Source organism: Haplochromis burtoni, unplaced genomic scaffold (genome assembly GCF_018398535.1).
Source record: "Haplochromis burtoni strain Fernald_Lab_line unplaced genomic scaffold, NCSU_Asbu1 Contig_82, whole genome shotgun sequence".
Taxonomy (NCBI): Eukaryota; Metazoa; Chordata; class Actinopteri; order Cichliformes; family Cichlidae; genus Haplochromis; species Haplochromis burtoni.
The window spans coordinates 1,931,540-1,949,932 of NW_024582443.1; the positions used below are offsets into that span (position 1 = coordinate 1,931,540).

General features: G+C 43.1%; 1 protein-coding gene across 3 annotated transcripts in view; it reads left to right on the forward strand.

The window, feature by feature from the left end:
- LOC102301019 (NACHT and WD repeat domain-containing protein 2) overlaps positions 1-18,393 on the forward strand; it is a 59,471-nt gene that overhangs the window by 11,065 nt on the left and 30,013 nt on the right. For all 3 annotated transcript variants that reach the window (XM_005925824.2, XM_005925822.2, XM_005925821.2), the window contains exons 3-4: positions 3,733-3,821; positions 15,592-15,708. In XM_005925824.2, the coding sequence (XP_005925886.1) occupies positions 3,733-3,821; positions 15,592-15,708 (206 nt within the window). The remainder of the gene's footprint in view (positions 1-3,732; positions 3,822-15,591; positions 15,709-18,393) is intronic.

Genomic DNA, 18,393 nt, shown 5'->3' on the forward strand with positions numbered 1-18,393 from the left:
TTGGAAGTAGTTTTTAGTTTGTTTTTAGTTTTAGCTATTTTAGGGGGATATCTGTGTGTGCAGGTGACTATTACTGTGCATAATTATTAGGCAACTTAACAAAAAACAAATATATACCCATTTCAATTATTTATTTTTACCAGTGAAACCAATATAACATCTCCACATTCACAAATATACATTTCTGACATTCAAAAACAAAACAAAAACAAATCAGCGACCAATATAGCCACCTTTTCTTTCGGCAACGGACACTCAAAAGCCTGCCATCCATGGATTCTGTCAGTGTTTTGATCTGTTCACCATCAACATTGCGTGCAGCAGCAACCACAGCCTCCCAGACACTGTTCAGAGAGGTGTACTGTTTTCCCTCCTTGGTAAATCTCACATTTGATGATGGACCACAGGTTCTCAATGGGGTTCAGATCAGGTGAACAAGGAGGCCATGTCATTAGTTTTTCTTCTTTTATACCCTTTCTTGCCAGCCACGCTGTGGAGTACTTGGACGCGTGTGATGGAGCATTGTCCTGCATGAAAATCATGTTTTTCTTGAAGGATGCAGACTTCTTCCTGTACCACTGCTTGAAGAAGGTGTCTTCCAGAAACTGGCAGTAGGACTGGGAGTTGAGCTTGACTCCATCCTCAACCCGAAAAGGCCCCACAAGCTCATCTTTGATGATACCAGCCCAAACCAGTACTCCACCTCCACCTTGCTGGCGTCTGAGTCGGACTGGAGCTCTCTGCCCTTTACCAATCCAGCCACGGGCCCATCCATCTGGCCCATCAAGACTCACTCTCATTTCATCAGTCCATAAAACCTTAGAAAAACCAGTCTTGAGATATTTCTTGGCCCAGTCTTGACGTTTCAGCTTGTGTGTCTTGTTCAGTGGTGGTCGTCTTTCAGCCTTTCTCCCTATACAGCTTGGAGTAAGACAACATGCATGAAGAGGATGATGTGGACAAAATACTCATTTGCCTAATAATTCTGCACTCCCTGTATAGAGGAAAATGTGGAGATTTTAATACCGAGCGTTGCAGCTTTCCAAAGTGTGGCTTTTGTATCATTTTTCAATCAAGCCAGTTGGGTGTTTGACGGTTGTTTGGACAAAACAAGCAATTTGACGCCATCATTTTGGACTTCTGATGGATATTCCTGTTATTTTCTATTTTTTTTGTAATGCTTAAAATAAGTCAAGATGAAAGAAATGATAAAAAAAGAGCAGGGAAAGCGTCGGGGACATTTGGCTGCTTTTCTCTGTTCAACTGACTGCCCATTCGTTACCCAAAAGGACAAGGGAGAGGGAGGAGGAGAGGGGAGAAAGGGAAGCTAGAAAGGAAAATAAAGCAAGTTGACAGGACATATGTGAAAGGAAAGATAGATTGGTCGGTGCTATTGAAATGAGCAGATTGGAAAATTGTAGGGAGGGACACACACAAGCACACACGGAGCGAGAACGCGGGCGAGTGAAGGATCTAGTCTTTGTCCCTTTGCACGTGGGAGCGCAGACACACACATACATCAGGCTGCCATAACTCATCATCATCCCACAAAAAAAATAAATAAAAAGAAAGAAAGAGAGAGAGAGGAGGAGGGGGAGAGGAAGGCATCTCACTGTTATCAGCACAAAAACAAACAACAACACAGTTTAGTCTGTCAGGTCGAGCGAGATGCAGATTTGGATTGGACTTCTGCGTCGTCCCGAGCACACGACAGGCCAAAATCCACAAATTCAGCTGTTTTCCCTCTGCTGTGACCCCCCCAATCCGTGTCACTGTAAACTATTACACGTTTATTGTTGTCAAACGTATCGCTGATGGAATGAGATGAGCGCTCCTTTGATGCAGCAACTGCCATTTATTTAATTTGCATACGATTACAGCCGTTCGGTTTTTCGAGCTGACATTTTGCTGGGTTAGCTGTGGGCAGATACATGTACGGTCACGGCCCGAAGCCTTACTAAAGATAGATGAGAGATAGATACGTCAGACTAAATTTGTGGGCTCCTCTACTCGTGCTGCATATGACACAGTTAGCAGCTGAAGGGCTGTTTACCCGCCGTGTGTGCGCGCGTGCCCGCATGTGCGCGCGTGTTCGAGCCGGCTACTCGGTCACACAGGGCCTCTCTGTTGGGCATATTCTGTTTTTAACTATCCGTCCACACCCTTCAGATAAAGAGAGGGAGAAAGAGGCCGGGCCTGTCCAAATGAATTACAGTAACCATTTGGTAGATAGTGAAAAAGAGGGGAGAGGAGGAAAGAAAGTGGGACACAAAAACAAGCCGTTGGGCACTCGCTCTGTGACACTGACTGTCCAATATGATCACTGCCTGTGTAATTCTGGATAATCCCACATTCTTCAAGAGTGTGAACACTGCCGGCTCTTCTAGCTAATCATGTTTTTATAGGTGTAAAAACAAAAGAAAGGTGAGGTACACATTTGAGAGTTACATACACATTGACACACTGGCTGAATTTGAGCTGACAGGTGAAACTATCAGTCCCAGTGTGAGGTTTATACCACAGCTGCCTGAAATTAACAGTATTGGAAATAACTGAAATCATCTTTTGTTTCTGTAATGATTAATCCAGCAGTATGCACAAGCTCTGTAAATTAAATGATGTCTTTAATGCTAAAGAACAATTCTTCTTATCAATTTAAACACGTTTGGTTTTTTTCTTAGTTTATGAGGGATTATGACAGCTGGTCTAATAAATTTGTTAAGCCCTGCATATGCGTGTTGCATAGACTGTATATAAAAGATGGACATAAGATCAGGAGGGAATCTGGCTGATTTTAAGGATACGATGAACCCGTGTACGTTAGCTGCTTGTTGTTGACTAGGTGACCACGCCCCAGAGAAAACTCTTACTGTTTCCTCTAAATGTGAACATAGCATGAACATCATGTTTGAGTAAAGACTTCAAAATATGAAGGAAAATGTTTACTCAGCTCAAACATCAAATGAAAACTCTTTTTTGTCAGACTTATATTGACTGACTTGTTTGTGTAAGCAGAGCAGTCGCCCCCTGCTGGCCGTAGGAAAAAGCGGCGGTTTAGCAGAGCGTTCTCATTCCCGACGCGTAACATGCCGAAAATTTGTCACATAGCGTAATATGTTACGTGTGGGGTTTAAGGATCTTAAATGGATTAGCTTCAATTTTCAGACTCAGATGCTAAATTGCTAAAGCGACACCTAATATATAGATTTTTGAGTACTTTGAAAGCTGCTGAATCCTTACGTCTGTGAAAGCATTTTGTCAGCTGTGTAAAGGACAGTCGCAAAACTTGTGACCTTGGTGACCCTTGGTTGGCATCAAACAGAAGCAGATAACGTGATTGCAAAATTGTTCCTTGTTAGGGATTCTGAACTTCTGGATGAATAAAAGAGGGAATTTAAAAACATACATGACCCTCAGCTCGCAGGACGACTTGTTGAATAAGAAAAGTAACAGCCAGATTCAATTAACGTTAAATACGTATCCCTATTCTAAACTGTGGCAGCATGGAGGCAGATTTGCAGAAATATGAATTGTTATTAAGCAGATTATAGTAATTATTAATGGCTAATTTTTTTGGATGCATTTGAGAAATAAGTGATGGTTTTCTGGAAAAATCCCCAACAATAAATTATTATTTTCACTGGCGTTTCGCAGGCGTGGAGCTCATTAGATTGCGAGTAAAAACGGTTTAATGTGCACCTCTTAATGTTTTATCCATTTTTCTATTTTTAGACACAGAGGCGGAGAGGAACGCGCTGAAGGAGCACGTCTATCCCAAACTACGAGACTTCTGCAGGGAGAATTATGGAATTGAATTCCAGGTAAAAGGCTGCTTTCTCCTTTCTCTTTCTTTCTAACGTTGATTTATTCTTTTTACATTTCACCTTCTAACAGCTGCAGATTCTTGTGACTTCCAGAGCACTAGTGCTTTCATATTTACATCATAGCTTACACAGCTTTAAGGTGCCCGGAGGGAACCCCGGAGCTGCTAGCAGAGGCGCCCGTCCCTTTAAGCGGACAGAAGGCCAGCAGAGATAAGGTTTCCATCGGTGAAGGCTGGCACAAATCTATCTATGGATAAGGCAGCATGATGCAAGGGCTTTCCCTTTGTTGTTGTCAGAGGACGGCTGCATTCTCCCTGCGGTGTCCACTGATCGAGATCATTTGCATTGCAAATTAGCATCAGTGTTCACAGAAAGATCCCTATCAGAGTTTTGTTTGCTTAACAAATCCAGGTGGGCTGCCTCAGATTGTTCCTGGAAGGATTTGTGGAGATTTGTTTCCGATGAGGGGGCTTATGACCCATGAATTGTTTTAGAGAACGGTAATCAGCGGGGTTTCGGTAGCTAATTCTCATTTCACGCCAGGAATGTTTGGATCAAAACAGCTCCAAGCACAAACCATCTGAAAATCTTGGTACATATGTGTTCAGGTTATCTCCCCCTGTATGCATAAGAGTTGCTCAGACACTTGGGTATCGTTCATATTTCAGTGACTGTGGTACTTCCAGATCCTCTTTTAATGTTCTCATTGTCAGTGGGGTTATGGAAGCAAACTACCATGTGGCTCCATAATGAATTATCATTTGTTTTAAATTTTATCATTTCTAATCATAAAACTTAAAATGACCACCCCAGAGAAATGGATATTAAATGTGGCCTACGATTAAAAACCCATAGTACATTAAGAATTCAGTGGCTCCATGGTGTAACGGTTAAAACATTCGCCTTGCATGGGAACGAGAAGGCACAATCCCAGCCTCAGGGGTTTGCAAGCTGGTGTACTCCTGGTGCCGGTCCCGAGCCTGGATAAATGGGATGGATGCGTCAGGGAGGGCATCTGGTGTGAAATCTGTGCCAAATCAAATATGTGGATCCATCCATTGTGGCGAACCCTTGGGAAATAAGGGAGCAGCAGAATGGACCACAGTACATAAAGAATTCAGGGGCCCTGAACAAGTTTGCACATGAATTTTAACTAAAAGAAAGTAATATGGTGTAAAGAGGAACGCATACATGATTGAAGTAGCTGAAATAGCAAGCTTAAAGCGGGATTAATGTTCAAAATTGTTAGCTAGTAGCATGTAAGCTGTTGATAAGGTTTGTTTGTATTTTTGTCTTACAGTATAGATAAAGTAAAAACTTTAGCTAAATATTCTGACAGGTAAAACAACTAGCTAACAGTATGAATACAACATTGGGAACTATTTATTAAAATGGCCAGTAATTAAAAATGTTAGCTACAAGTATTGATAAAAAACATTTAATTGTTAGCAAAACATGCTAGTTGCATATTAGCTTGTTAGCTAAAACTATTGGATGCATGTCAACTTAAAAAAAACCCAGATTTTTATTATTTTTATGGTTTATTGTCCTTTTAAGTTGTTTATTTACAATGGACTTATTATATACACATTAATACAATTTGAGATATAAAGGTTGTAGTGATGTACAGCAAGTTGAAATGCTCTAAAAATGGCACTACAGCATTTACTTGATTTACACTACATTTGTTTAACTTGATTTGATTTATTTGCAAAGACGGCATTTGACCATGTCACAGTTTGTAGTGAAGCATAGACACGCCTCACAGCTGCGATACGTGACTGCTAATTTAGAAGCAAGCCTCTTCTAAACATGGAATGAAGACTCCTTGCCTTTAGGAAATTTGTATGTTTTAAACATCAGCTGTTATTTAGCTCACAGTCTTCTGTGATTATTGAATTCATCGGAGCACTTTTTCTCCCAAATTCTGTATTATATGTGCTCAACCGCAGACAAATTCATTACACTGTTGTAGCAAAGTACACAGCACAGTATTGGGAGAAAAACCTACATTGAATATACAGTATAATTAACCCTACGGCGAGCTGAGTAACCTTACATGAATTACACAAGTTTCCAGTATTACAAGCATCTCTGAGATGACTGGACGTGACGGAGAATTACGAGATAAAAGAAGCAAAGTGTTGCAGAGACGTTTTGGCTCCGGTACCCGTGGCCACGTGTCTGTCTGGTGATTCAGCTCGCTGTGATGCAGCATGAGCCGAAGTGATTAAGCAGAAGGCCTGGGAGTTAATACTATGACTCACTTACGCTGCTCATCCTCCTCCTCAACCAAACCCCCCACACCTCAACTTCACCCACACCATGTGAGAACACCTTGGATAAAACTGGAGCCTGATCATGATTTTTACTAGTTGATACGATGTTGTGGCGAGGACGTCTTTCACGTGTGAAACCATACATGATTTCCACACACAGGATTTTGTAGGACGAAGACATTTTTTCCATTTCTCTTTTCTTTTGCTTTGATTTGTAATTTATGCATAATCCCGCCTCCCCTTTCACACGCGCCTCGTTTCTCCGCTGGCACACACTGACACACATGTACTATGCCAGGTTGGCGAAACCCAATTCTCCCAGGTCCCTCAGCAGTTGACTCAGTTTCTATCCAGAACCTGATGGAGGACGGATTTGAGGAGATGCGGGGGGGGGATAGGGCACGAAAATCCAGCCCAGGGACCGAGGGCCGCGTCCTCATTCAGTCAACGCTCAGCAGCAGCGGGGGGATGAGGTGCCATGATCCCTTTTTAACCATTTTTATTCCCAATGTTTCCTGCTCTCTTTCTCTCTTTCATCTCCCATGTGTATGTGTGTGTGATCACTTTTTTTACATAAATTGCCAGGGTTGTGGTCCATTTATGCTCAACACATTTGTTGCTTTTGCACCGATGTGACATCATCACGCAGCCGCGTCCATTTATAGTCACTGTTACGACATTTTGGTCCGTTTTCAAATCTTTCTCAGCACCGTTGCAGATCTTCCACCAGGAGTTCGGTGCCATATGGGCATCGTATAAATGCCTGTACAGGTGGACTCGTTCACAGTCTTGTCTCAAGCTTGTCTATTTTAAAAAATAGCTACAGTAGCAAACAAGCAAGGTTACAAAAATTGAGAGATGCATGACCTGCCGGAGTGACAACAGAGCACGACTTGTGCAAAGAACAAAGAAGTAGCAAAAACTGCAGTTCCTTTAATGGCCACTTGAGGCTGGCTCCGTCCACACGTAAACGGCATTTTGGGTCACGGAGATTTTTAAAGACTCCTTGCAGGGTGGAGATTTTCGAAAACTTTTTGCGTTTAGGTATGGACGAGGAAAACGGAGAATTACTCACGCCGTTTTTTTTATGTCATGCTACACGCGATGTTATTGTTTACAGGGGTTAAATTTCTGCAATGGCGTTTAATCAGCAGTTTTTACACACTTACGCGTCACTGTCCCTCCATTTAGAAAGACAGAGGCGTCAGAGTGAACTTCGGACGTGGCTTCAACATTCAACACAGAAGCTCTCACAACCCAAATCCCGACGTCGGTTTCTAACAAAATTGACTTTTTTTGAAAATTCAATTTATGTATGCTGTGTGCATTTTGTTCATTCCACACTAAAATACTGTCTTCAGTTAATAACATTTGAAATCATGAAGGCACTTGAAAAGTAACACAAAATTATCTGTCTTTCCAGAAAAACAAACACTTTCCAGAGCTACTTAAGGTTTTGTGAGGGTACAAAACCCTGTTTACTCTTTCCATCCCAGGCTTCTAGACTTCTGATTGGCCAACATTTCATTTTTAGCCTTTACATGTGGACGGAGATATTTTTTCAAAAGTGCACATTTTTAAATTTACCGTAAAAAAAAAAAGCTAAAACGGAAAATCTCTGTTTATACAAAAACACCCGTGTTCGTGTGGACCTAGCCTTAGCTTTGCATTCATGCAGTTTATAAATGCAGCTTTTTAACCAAACTAGCTGATAAATTACTTTTCCACCCTTTCATCAATATGAGGACACTTTTCACTCCCAAACCAATGGATGACATCACAGTGCTACACCCATCCTTTATACTGTCCACCAGCAAAATAGATGGATAATAAATATATTGGTAACTTGCATCTTAATAGAGTTCTAATGTCCCCTTGTTTTATATTTTTGTGAGTTTTTGTGAAGCTGCTCATGCTTATATGTTGTCTGCCGCTAACAAATATACTTCTATATACTTAGTACTCTAACATATTAAGAGAGTTGATTTTAAAAGACGGGTCATTTGCAGCACTTGACAATAATAAGCTTTTCTGGTGATCAAACGGCATTGATGGCTTTTCAGCTTATTAGACACGCCTAAATCAAAATTAATGCTGAGCAGTCCAAGCCTGCCTCCATAAGGTTACGGTGTTCTGCTTTAGTTCGGATTGGTTCAGTGGGGATCTGATGTTAGAGGCTCACAAAATCTCCACAAAGGCCTTTTAAGAAAAAGGGAAAACACCACAGTGTTATTGTCGGGGGTCATAAGCGAGAGTCCTCCTCGCCGTTATCGACCGGTTCCTCCTACCACATTGATTAGCCTATAGATTTGGTCCTTAGTCCAGTTTTTATTGTCAATTTCTCATCTCGTGCTGCTCTAAAATACCCAGCCCGCTTACTTCCAACCCATCTTGCATTTGTTAGACTCATAAATCATGTAACAATACAATCGCTTCCTCCCACAGACTGAAGTCAAACTGAATCTCGAGGCCAGTGGAAGCGGTTCTGTTAATAATGTGGTTGCCAAACTTACTGGCCGTCTCTCACACACACACACACACACACACACACACACACACACACACACACACACACACACACACACAGTGCAATTCCAATAAAAGTTTTCTGGCCACAGCTGCGCAAATCTGCTCAGCGGCTGTCACTCTGACGGCTTTTACATCTCCCAACACAAGCGGCACGACGAGAGACGAGATGAGGGGTGAGACGACGTTCCGCGATGATTAAAAAGCCTATTCATGCATTCTATTATGCTAAAACGAGGGGTGGGGCTGTCAATTTGGCTTCTTCGGAAAAGATGTAGTGCTCTCGAAATATGTCACACGCTTAAAAGTTTTTTTTTAATCCGCTTCCGTGCACGAGTTTGCGGGAAAACGCAGGTAAAATTGGACAGAAGCGATTTCCCGGGAGACATGTAATCACGTTCCTTCCGTGTCTTCCCACCGAAACTCTGGTAATAAAAAGCAATTCAAAAAGCCTATAAGTATAGCAGGACTTCTGGTTTATTTATCACTCTCCGTCTGTTTACCTGGATGCCAATATTTCCAGATTTTGTGCCTTCACACGTGGGCAGCAGGCCGCCATCTCCGTTCACATCTCTTTAATCTCTAACGGAAACATGTCAGCATACCAACAAACAGCCCCCACAGGACCGATACGACAACCAACAAAGATAATCAGAATCAAATATAAAACACAGCTCCAGTCACATAGAGAACTATTCACTCCACAAACACAGGACCCCTACCTCCGCCACGACGGTTGTATGTTCGCTGCTGTCAGATGCTTCAGAGGAGAGCGTTTGTGGGAAATTTGATGGACAGAAAAATAAGTGAGGGTGGGCTGTAATCACAAAAGCACAGACCTTATTCTAATATTTGCGTGATGATGATTAAGACGTTGCATATTTACACGAATCACTAAATATAAGCTGCTCACATTTGCTTTCCAAATGCCATCCAGCAACACCTACGCTTAATCTCCTGCACTCTTAACCGTCGGGAGGTTTGAGCTCACCTCAGCCTTCTTATAGCCGGTGGCCAGCCTAACTAAGAGGCGCAAAAAATAAATAAATTAAAAGAGCGATGTTACCCAGATGATGTTCTTTGGGCAATGTTTCCTCGATTAGAGAAATGAATAGACTCAGAGCAACTGGTTCCCACAAGCGCAAGCGGTGTGTTTACACTTGCCGAGTCTGTGCTGTCAGGTTTATGAGTGGTTAAAATGCAAAACAGCTTGTATGCCCCGGGATATACAGTCTCTGAAACACTTTAATTCATCTCAAACTGCTTATGTTTTGCATAACTGTTTCTTTGCGGTCTGCAGACATTTCCACATTGATTGGGCCATGGGGCGTCTAAAAAAGATGAGAAGTATTCATGAGAAGCATATTCTTTGTCCTCACTCATAGCATACTAGTTCCCAAGCCAGGTATCCTGACTCCACAATCAAAAGGATAAAGACTGAGGAATCCCAAAGGCGAGATTAGCTGCAGGAATAATAATTTAATTTCAGATATTTTGCTTTGTGGTTCAAGTTTGAACCTCCCAGAAGAGGCAACTGCACACTTTCAGACAAGTTTTAGAAACGGAGGCACATCGGTGCATTCGGCTGCACCTCTGCAAGCAGCTTTGCAACCCAGCTCCTGGCTTTCATCCTGTTCCTCCTGCGTTTCATCCTGTCACATCCGTTGCTTCTCCTCTCCCCCCGCCTTCAGGCACCAAGGTATTTAGCTTACAAGAAGCAGACTTATTCTCATTCACAGCAGCGCGCGCAGGCCAGCTGGCATAAATGGATCCTTTGTTTACGACTCCACAGTACACCCACGTTGGTCAACAGGCCTTCTTTTGGGTTTTGCTTATTGGTTTGAGGAGCTTCCCAAGCTGCGCCCGCTCTCATTTAGCTCTCAAGCACTTCCATCTGTTGTGGACGCCATTAAGCAAACAAACCTCATCTCGCATTAGGAACGCTGGTCCCAGCGCAGAGTTCGACAGCCTCTTAATAAGAAGAAATGTGATTTTGTTTGAGGAAACTGGCATCCTCGGAGTGCACCGTGCAGAACCCTCTGCCATAAAATATACATCTTCCCCAGCCATTTTTGCTAAAAGCCCACTCCCTCTTCTGCTGCTGATCTTATTACCTCACACTTTTGACAGCTCTCGGTGGCTGAGCTGCAACATCTGAAACACTGTGCCCAAATTACCCCGGTGTGTCAGTGCTTGACAGGTTTTCCTCAAAGTCATCTTCTCTCTGCCTTCATTATTGACAGCTTTAGCCTTTAGAGTCGAGAGTTTAACCTCTTATCATTGCTGAAATAAGAAAGTAACCACGGCATTAAGAGAGCTAACATAAAAGTCAAAATCTCTGCTTAACCCCATCGCCCCTTAGGTGGCCACTTTGTGTTTAAATCACTGCAAGAAATGTATATTTGGGTATGCATTGGGTGCTAAACCTGAGCTTTCCAAAATGGGCCGGTATTCATCAAACATTCTTAGAGATTTACTACATATTCTTAATAAAACTGCCTGAAGCACAGAGCTTAACATATATTCATGTTAGAACTGTATCTATTTTTACCCTTGTTTTTTTTTTTAGCCTGAAAGTGCTTCTGTTGGTGGGGTTTTTTGATTACAGGCCCTTTTTTTCCTGCTTTTCCTGCATAATCCCAAAGTCTAATAGTCCGACATTCAATACATTAAAAAACAGGGAAAAAAAGGCTTCTCCTGCTCTTGACCCGCCACGGGCAAACGCCTTCCAAGGGCATTAGAAAGCTGCTTAGCAGAAGCTGCTCCATCTCTTACGTAAGCAACGGCACCCCCACCACTCTAGTTTAGGGAAAGCGTGGGGAGAGGGAAAGCTATCAGAGAGAGGAACGGCAAAGACAAAGTTGGCATAAAAGAAAAAGCGAGAAGGAGGGCGAAAAGACACAAGAAAACTGTGAAACGGTTCCAGCCAAATCCAGTCCCACTGGAAGCTTTCTTCATCTAACCCAATAAGCCTTCGTAACTATTCCCCCAGCCAACTGCTTTCCCTCTTAACTTCATTTACGTGTCCTTGCCTGTTTTGGATCGACATTCCCCCTGACTGTTTTTGTTGTTTCTCCCCATCCCTCTGTACTCCGGTGAAGCGCGGCAGGTGACGGGGCAAATTTAATCAGTATATCCTCCCCCACGCACATGCACGCAGTGAACAGATATGACTAATGTCGTCATTTAGCTTTTAATTACAGTGCATCCTCCCCAATCACCTGCTGAAGCCCAGTAGGAACCTATCGTAATCAGGGGCGCTCATCTCACTTCATTCCTCTTCCCTCCGGTCTTTGTCAACACGCGGACGATTGCCGTCCCCCGCACACGGCCATGGGAAGTAGATTAGTGGCGCTGATACGCAGTGACTGATGATGCCAAATGATGAGTTTTACACAACAGGCCAACTCGACGGATGCTAATCATGTGTTCCCACTAACGAGTGGGATAGGGAGTTTTTTTCCAGTTTTTATTTTTTTCTTTCAACTTATAGTCTTCTGGTAGTTGAGGAAAAGGTAAAGGGTCTTTATCCAACGAAAGCCACAGTTATTTATGTTTATGCAAGCGGTGCCAAATTAATTTGTCTTTTTGTCATAAACTGTTTTTAAAAGATGGACTTGGACATTCGTGGTTAGCGTTTTTTAAGGAATTGTATTGTGATGAAGAGGGTTGGGTCTCAATCGCAGTCTGGTGGTCTCTGATATAATGCAGGTTTAAGGTACTTCCTTGTTGGCTTCAGATTTCCAACCCAAAATCTACATCCTTGTTTTATACCGGTGGTCCCCAAACCCCGGAGTCGTTTGGTACCGGGCTGCGAGAGTTGAAGCTCGGGTGTGAAATTTATGGTTTTCAGGGTTTTTATCGTTAACTCGGTTTCCCTGGGATGTTACTCTTGCAGCTCTTACAAATTAAACAAACACTGCACAATCATAGGGGGAAACTAGCTAACTTTTAAACCCCCTTTATTATGTCTGTTAATTTAAATAAGACCATCACTTACAAAATAGAGCGTTGGAGTTTATAGACTTCTTTGCAAACGTTTCTCTTTTTAACCAGAAGATGTGCCCCCTGCTGGCCGTTACATAGAAAGCATATTCAAGGCTACTAGCTTCAACATGGGAAGCAGTTTCCGTCTTTCATGTACAGTCTGTTTATTTACCATCTAGCTAAAACAAAAAAAGAAGATATTCTCTGGTTATAGCATCTTAAACTTGAGTGGTTAGAGCAACTGGCTTGTTTTCCAATGATAATATTTGCCTGCCTGAGGCTGTGGAAGAAATAAATATGCTGTTGACAGCTGTCGCCTTTCACAGTAATACAGCTGCTCACAGGTGCACAACAATGAAGCAGATGAGCTGAGGCGTAGTTCCAGCCCTCCTGCTGCTCTTACCAATAATGGGAGAAGCGAATATCTCCCAGACTGTCCCACACTCTCAGTTTCTTTGCTGTCCAGTTATAGAGGCCTGCCAGTCACTGCTGTTCTCTGCCAAGCTGCGGATGTGTCAGTCATTGTGCCAGGCTAAACTCATTTGAACTAGCAAGTGTGGTGAGCAGCAGAGCATGAAGGAAGACAGCAGCGATGCTGTATCACTTTGGCTTCATCTCAACCCTCTGAAAAACCTCCTTTTTGCCTCTTACGCTCAGCAAGCATGCAGTCAGTCTGGAAAAACAGCTAGTTACGAGCAGCAGAAGAGGGAAGAATCATGGGATGATGCTCATACAATAAGGCTGCTGAAACGTGAGCTCCAAGTAGTAAAAGGCCATCATGTGTAGCCATCCATCCATCCATTATTCTTGAGCCTTCACAAGTCAGGCCCAATCCAGCGGGCTGATTTCAGGAAGATGGTAGTTGGTGAGCCCTGAACCAGCAGCATCGTGGTGGAGACACACACTCACATCTTTACAGGCGTTCCCTCAGCCTTCCCTCATCTACTGAGAAATCCTCCCTGCGGCGTTTTTATAGTTGGATTTGTCTCAACTGCCAAAACTTGTGACAAATGTGTTGAGGGAGGATGAGTGTGTGTGTGACTGGTGTAGTGGGTTTCATTGACAGCAAGCAGGTGTGTGTATGTGTGTGTTTAAAGAAAGTACTGGCTTTGCTTCAACTGATTTGCAGACTTTAAGCCCGCTGATCCCCTTTTGAGACGTTTTGCTTTGTTTAATTATACGTGGTCCCTTTTGTGAAATGACAAAACTTGGCATCAGTTTTCCTTAATTTTCCGTGAATACATTACTACTTTGGTTAAATGATTTCCTCCGTTTTATACGGCTAAGCTTATTATGCTTCAGTGTGTCCACAGAAACTGGCCATTCTGTAAGTTTTTAAATTATTGCCAAACAGAGTTTTCTGGGATCTGCAAATATTCTCCAGCTACAGCACGAAATCCATAGTTTTATTTTTTTTAAAAGAAAAGGAGAACGCTTCAGTGAATTATTTATTCTTTTCTTATGGAGACTGATTATGAGATCAGTTTAAGTAAGCTATAGGATGTTAGATAATGATGACTGAGCTTAATGCCAGCCCGCCTCAGCTGATGGCTCGTTTACCACTGCAAGCTGCTTTGCAACCCACTCTGTTTGGTGTGGCATCATAAGTGTTGCTGTTGTGTCCTGCTCTCTTCTGAAAGGTTTTCTGTAAAAACTACACCCTTACTGCTTCCATAGGAATTAAGAAATACACTTAACTGATCATCAGTAATTGTGAGCACCTTTATTAAAGCATACATTTTGGCAGTTGGATGGTGTTCACACCTGTAGTTGGTTTACATTGGTCAAACTCATGATGTTGATGCGTTTGTAAAGTTGTAGCTTTGGTTTAGTTTCTTTTGTTTGTGGGTGACAGAATAAATACAGGGAGAATTTACATTAATTTTATGGTTAGTTGCTGGCCCGTACTGACGATTTGTATACTCTGCACATCTATAGTACTCTGGTGCATCCCAGAAAGTGAAGCATACCTGTGTACGGTAGGCGTTTAGCTTAAATTTTCAGCATACACCTGGTAGTTGGCTCAAATCAAATTCACACCATAAACAGACTGCTCTAGAGCTCGGTACCGGGCCACTACCACCCCCTCTACAGAGTCTTTGTGTGATTGTTTTGGTCCACACCCAGGTGTAATTACTGTGTTCACAAAGGGGAAATCAAACCTGACTTTGATTCAAACTGACTAAACTCTGCAGGTGTGAAACACCCCAAGAAGAACTTGGCAGCACATTTTAGGTTTGCACATTTGCATCTAAACAAGCAACAAGACGTCTGAAACGACGTCCTTTAGAACGGACGAGACTAAAGTGAGGACGTTTGGCCGTAATGCACGGCGCCATATTTGTCGAAAGCCAGGAACAGCATTACAGAATAAACGCCGTATACCAACTGTCAGCACAGTGGTGGAGGAGTGGGCTTGTTCTGCAGCCACAGGAACTCGGTACTATGCAGTCATTGAATTGACCATATACACCTCCATACACCAGTGTTTTCTAGAGTCAAATGTGAGGTCAGCTGTCCCACAGCTAGAGCTGAAACTGGGTCATGCAACAGGACAACGAGCCCAAGCACAACAGCAAATCTGCAACAGAATGGCTGAAAAAGAAAAGAATCAAACTGCTGTCAAAGTCCAGACCTCAGCGTGACTGAAATGCAACTTCAATGAACTGAGGCCGCAGCGCTGTAAAGTGGGCTAAAAATCCTCCACAACCATGTGACACACTGATAAAATCATTGCAGCTGAAGGTGGTTCTTCAAGCTATTGAGTCATGAGCCATGCTAACTGTAGCTCCAAAAGTAGCACCGAATTTAAATGAGTGCAGATGGGAATAATAATATATTTTGCCTAAACTGGTAATGAATTAAAAAGTATTAAGATGCTGCAAGGCACAATTTCCAGAACAATAATGATTCCGCATGTCTCTAATTTGTCTTTGGTCTTATTAAAACTGAGAATTGCTTGTTTGCGTGTTCAGGTGGTGGACCTGTATTGGGGGGTCGATCCAGAGGAGTGGGACAGTCCAGAGCTGCAGCGACTCAGAATGAAACTCCTGGAGGAATGTCTGAAGACCTCGGCTGGACCGTGCTTTGTCGTGAGTATCGTGCACTGCGTAGCTTATCCTTTTTAATGATCTGTTGACTTTGTGTTTACACGATAAGTACAAAACTCTGTGAAGAAAGCGTTTCCTTCTGCGACTGTTATTCGTTTTGTTACTTGCCTCTGATGTGGGATTAAAACTGGGCTGTTTTTGGGCTCACGTTCCTTTGAGTGAAATCACATTTTACTTTTAGACCTGTCTTTGTGCTGAAACAAAGACTTTGACGAACCTTCGAAATCCTTTTGTGCAGCTTTTGTGTGCAGTGTGTGTGCAATCAATGTGTGTTTATTCTGTTTGACAGCGGACAATACGACAATACACGGGCCGCCTTTTTTCTGTTTTCAGCGTGTACAGTTGTTAAAGGGGCCATCCTCCTTTCAGAGAATAGCATTCGAACAGTAACAAAAATAAAACTACCTCACCAAAGTAACAAAAATGCTCTGTCGCCTGTCAGCATGACAGTATTTCCCACAAATGGCGATTGTATTAGCGCTGGAAGCTCAATGCAAACTTAAAGATGCGCTTAAAGATGTGAAGACCTCTGGAAGGAGAGAGAATGGTGTGATACATCTTTACGCTTGACAGTTCAGTGATCTTTTTTTAGATAATTTTAGGGCACATAAAAAGGAAAAAAAAAACCAGGCCCAAGGAGGAAAGGATGGAGACAGGACTGCACCGAGGAAGACGACAGGAAGAGAAATTGATGGTGAATTATTCAAATGGAACAGATCCATTTCTAGAGGTTGAAATTGAGGTGAGAGATCACAGGAAGACATAATGCATTACGGGTGTAGCAGGAGCGCTGGTCTCTAGAGGGAATAATCCCCATCCTCGGAATGACTTTTGTATTTCCTTCTTCTCCTATCGTCCACGCACTGCTGCCTACTGCTATTCTAATTCAGCTGTTGTCATCGCCGTCTGTCACAAACACATTTCACTACATCTCAGATTCATCGTACCTCGTATCCAGTGGAGTGAGGCTACTTATTTCGAGCGCTTCCTCCAGCTGATTAAAACAAGACACCTAATGCCGCATGGGGAAATTTCATTCGCTGGACGGATACAGTATATTTTTAGTTCTTAATATGGCATCGAGACTCCTAACTCATCAGTTTCCTTGAACGTAAACCGACCTCAGCCCAGCTGAGGAAGTAAGTGAGAAACCAGAGTCAAGCTTTTGTTTGGAGCTATAAAATGAAGCCTTTGCAGTTAAGGGTTGCAGTTCCTCAAAAGTCCACTAAGTGCACATCAGCCTCCACAGGCTACCATGTTAAAATGTTAAAATTGCAGCCATTTTTATACGGATGCTCGAAAGTAACTGGACAGATTAGGTTAAACTTGAGGATTGGTTTTAATACTTGGTTGAAAATGTTTTCCAGTCAGTGATTGCCTGAAGTCTAGAAGCTGTTTCCTCCCTTGAGATGCTCTGCTAGGCCTTTACTGCAGACACCTGCAGTTGCTGCTTGTCTGGAGGTCTCTGCCTTCAGTTTTGTCTTCTATAAGTTTGGTTGAGATCATTGAAGAACATCCACAAATATACCTTATACACCAAATATACCATCAATAAACACTAGTGACCTGGTTCCACTGGTGGTGCTGCTTGCCCATGCCACAGCATTTACTCCATCACGAGTTTTTGGATGAAGTGCTGTATTAGCAGTGGTTGCAGAGAGTAGCACCTTGAAGCATGAGTGCTGTAACCATTGTAAGCGTTTTGAGTGGATATGCAACAGTTTGCAAGCTCAAAGATTTCTATGCAAGTGCACTTCTTGCGACATCTTTTCTCCCGGCACTCTGTCGCAGCGTTTCCTAATGTTTCTGTGATGTAGCGTCAGCTCAGTCAGGCTAAACTGGCCTAAAATGATCACATGCGATTTAAAAGGAAGTGGCACAACCTCCTCTTTGTGCCGCTGCCCGGTGTTGGTCGTAGTGTTGAACACGCCGCACTGATTTCATTCATTCCCGTCGGCCTCTCCGCTCTCTGTCCCTGCTGCAATTTCACCAATTTAACCCCAACTGACCTCCGAGCAACACCACACTGCACACTCAGGGAAAGTAGACACAGGTGCACACACACACACACACACACACACACACACACACACACACACACACACAACCTCTTTGTTCTGTCTCCAATCCACCTTTCTTCTTTTATCCCACTTTCCAGCGTACAAACAAACACCCTCACAGGACGTTGCAAACAGAGCACAGTGACCTGAGGGAGACTGAGAATCACCTCGGGTGTTTTCTAACTTTGGGTGATTGAGACTGTTCCACACACCCGTACACAAGCAGGCACACATCCTCCCCCATCTGGCTGCTTAAATCTTTAATAGAATATTCTAGTCCTGCGCTCCCCGTGGTGAATGTATTTATGCCGAGGAGTCCGCAACACCTCCACAGGATTAAGTCCCATTCAGACTTGTCAAAGCCAGCTGCTGCGCTCCCTGCAGCGCGGCTCCCTGTCGTCGCCACGCAGGCCGTTCGGGCGGGATGGCGGCCCCGTTTCCAGGACTGGGGAGCTCAAAGTGGCGGCGGCGGGCCCTTTGATCTGGGACTTGGATCCTCATTTATGACAGTTCTGGGTTGTCTGAGCTGTCTCTGGAGTCCCGTTTATTTTTACAGGGCGGTAGACCTAGATATATATGTGAGGATGGGGAGCATGTCAACAGAATT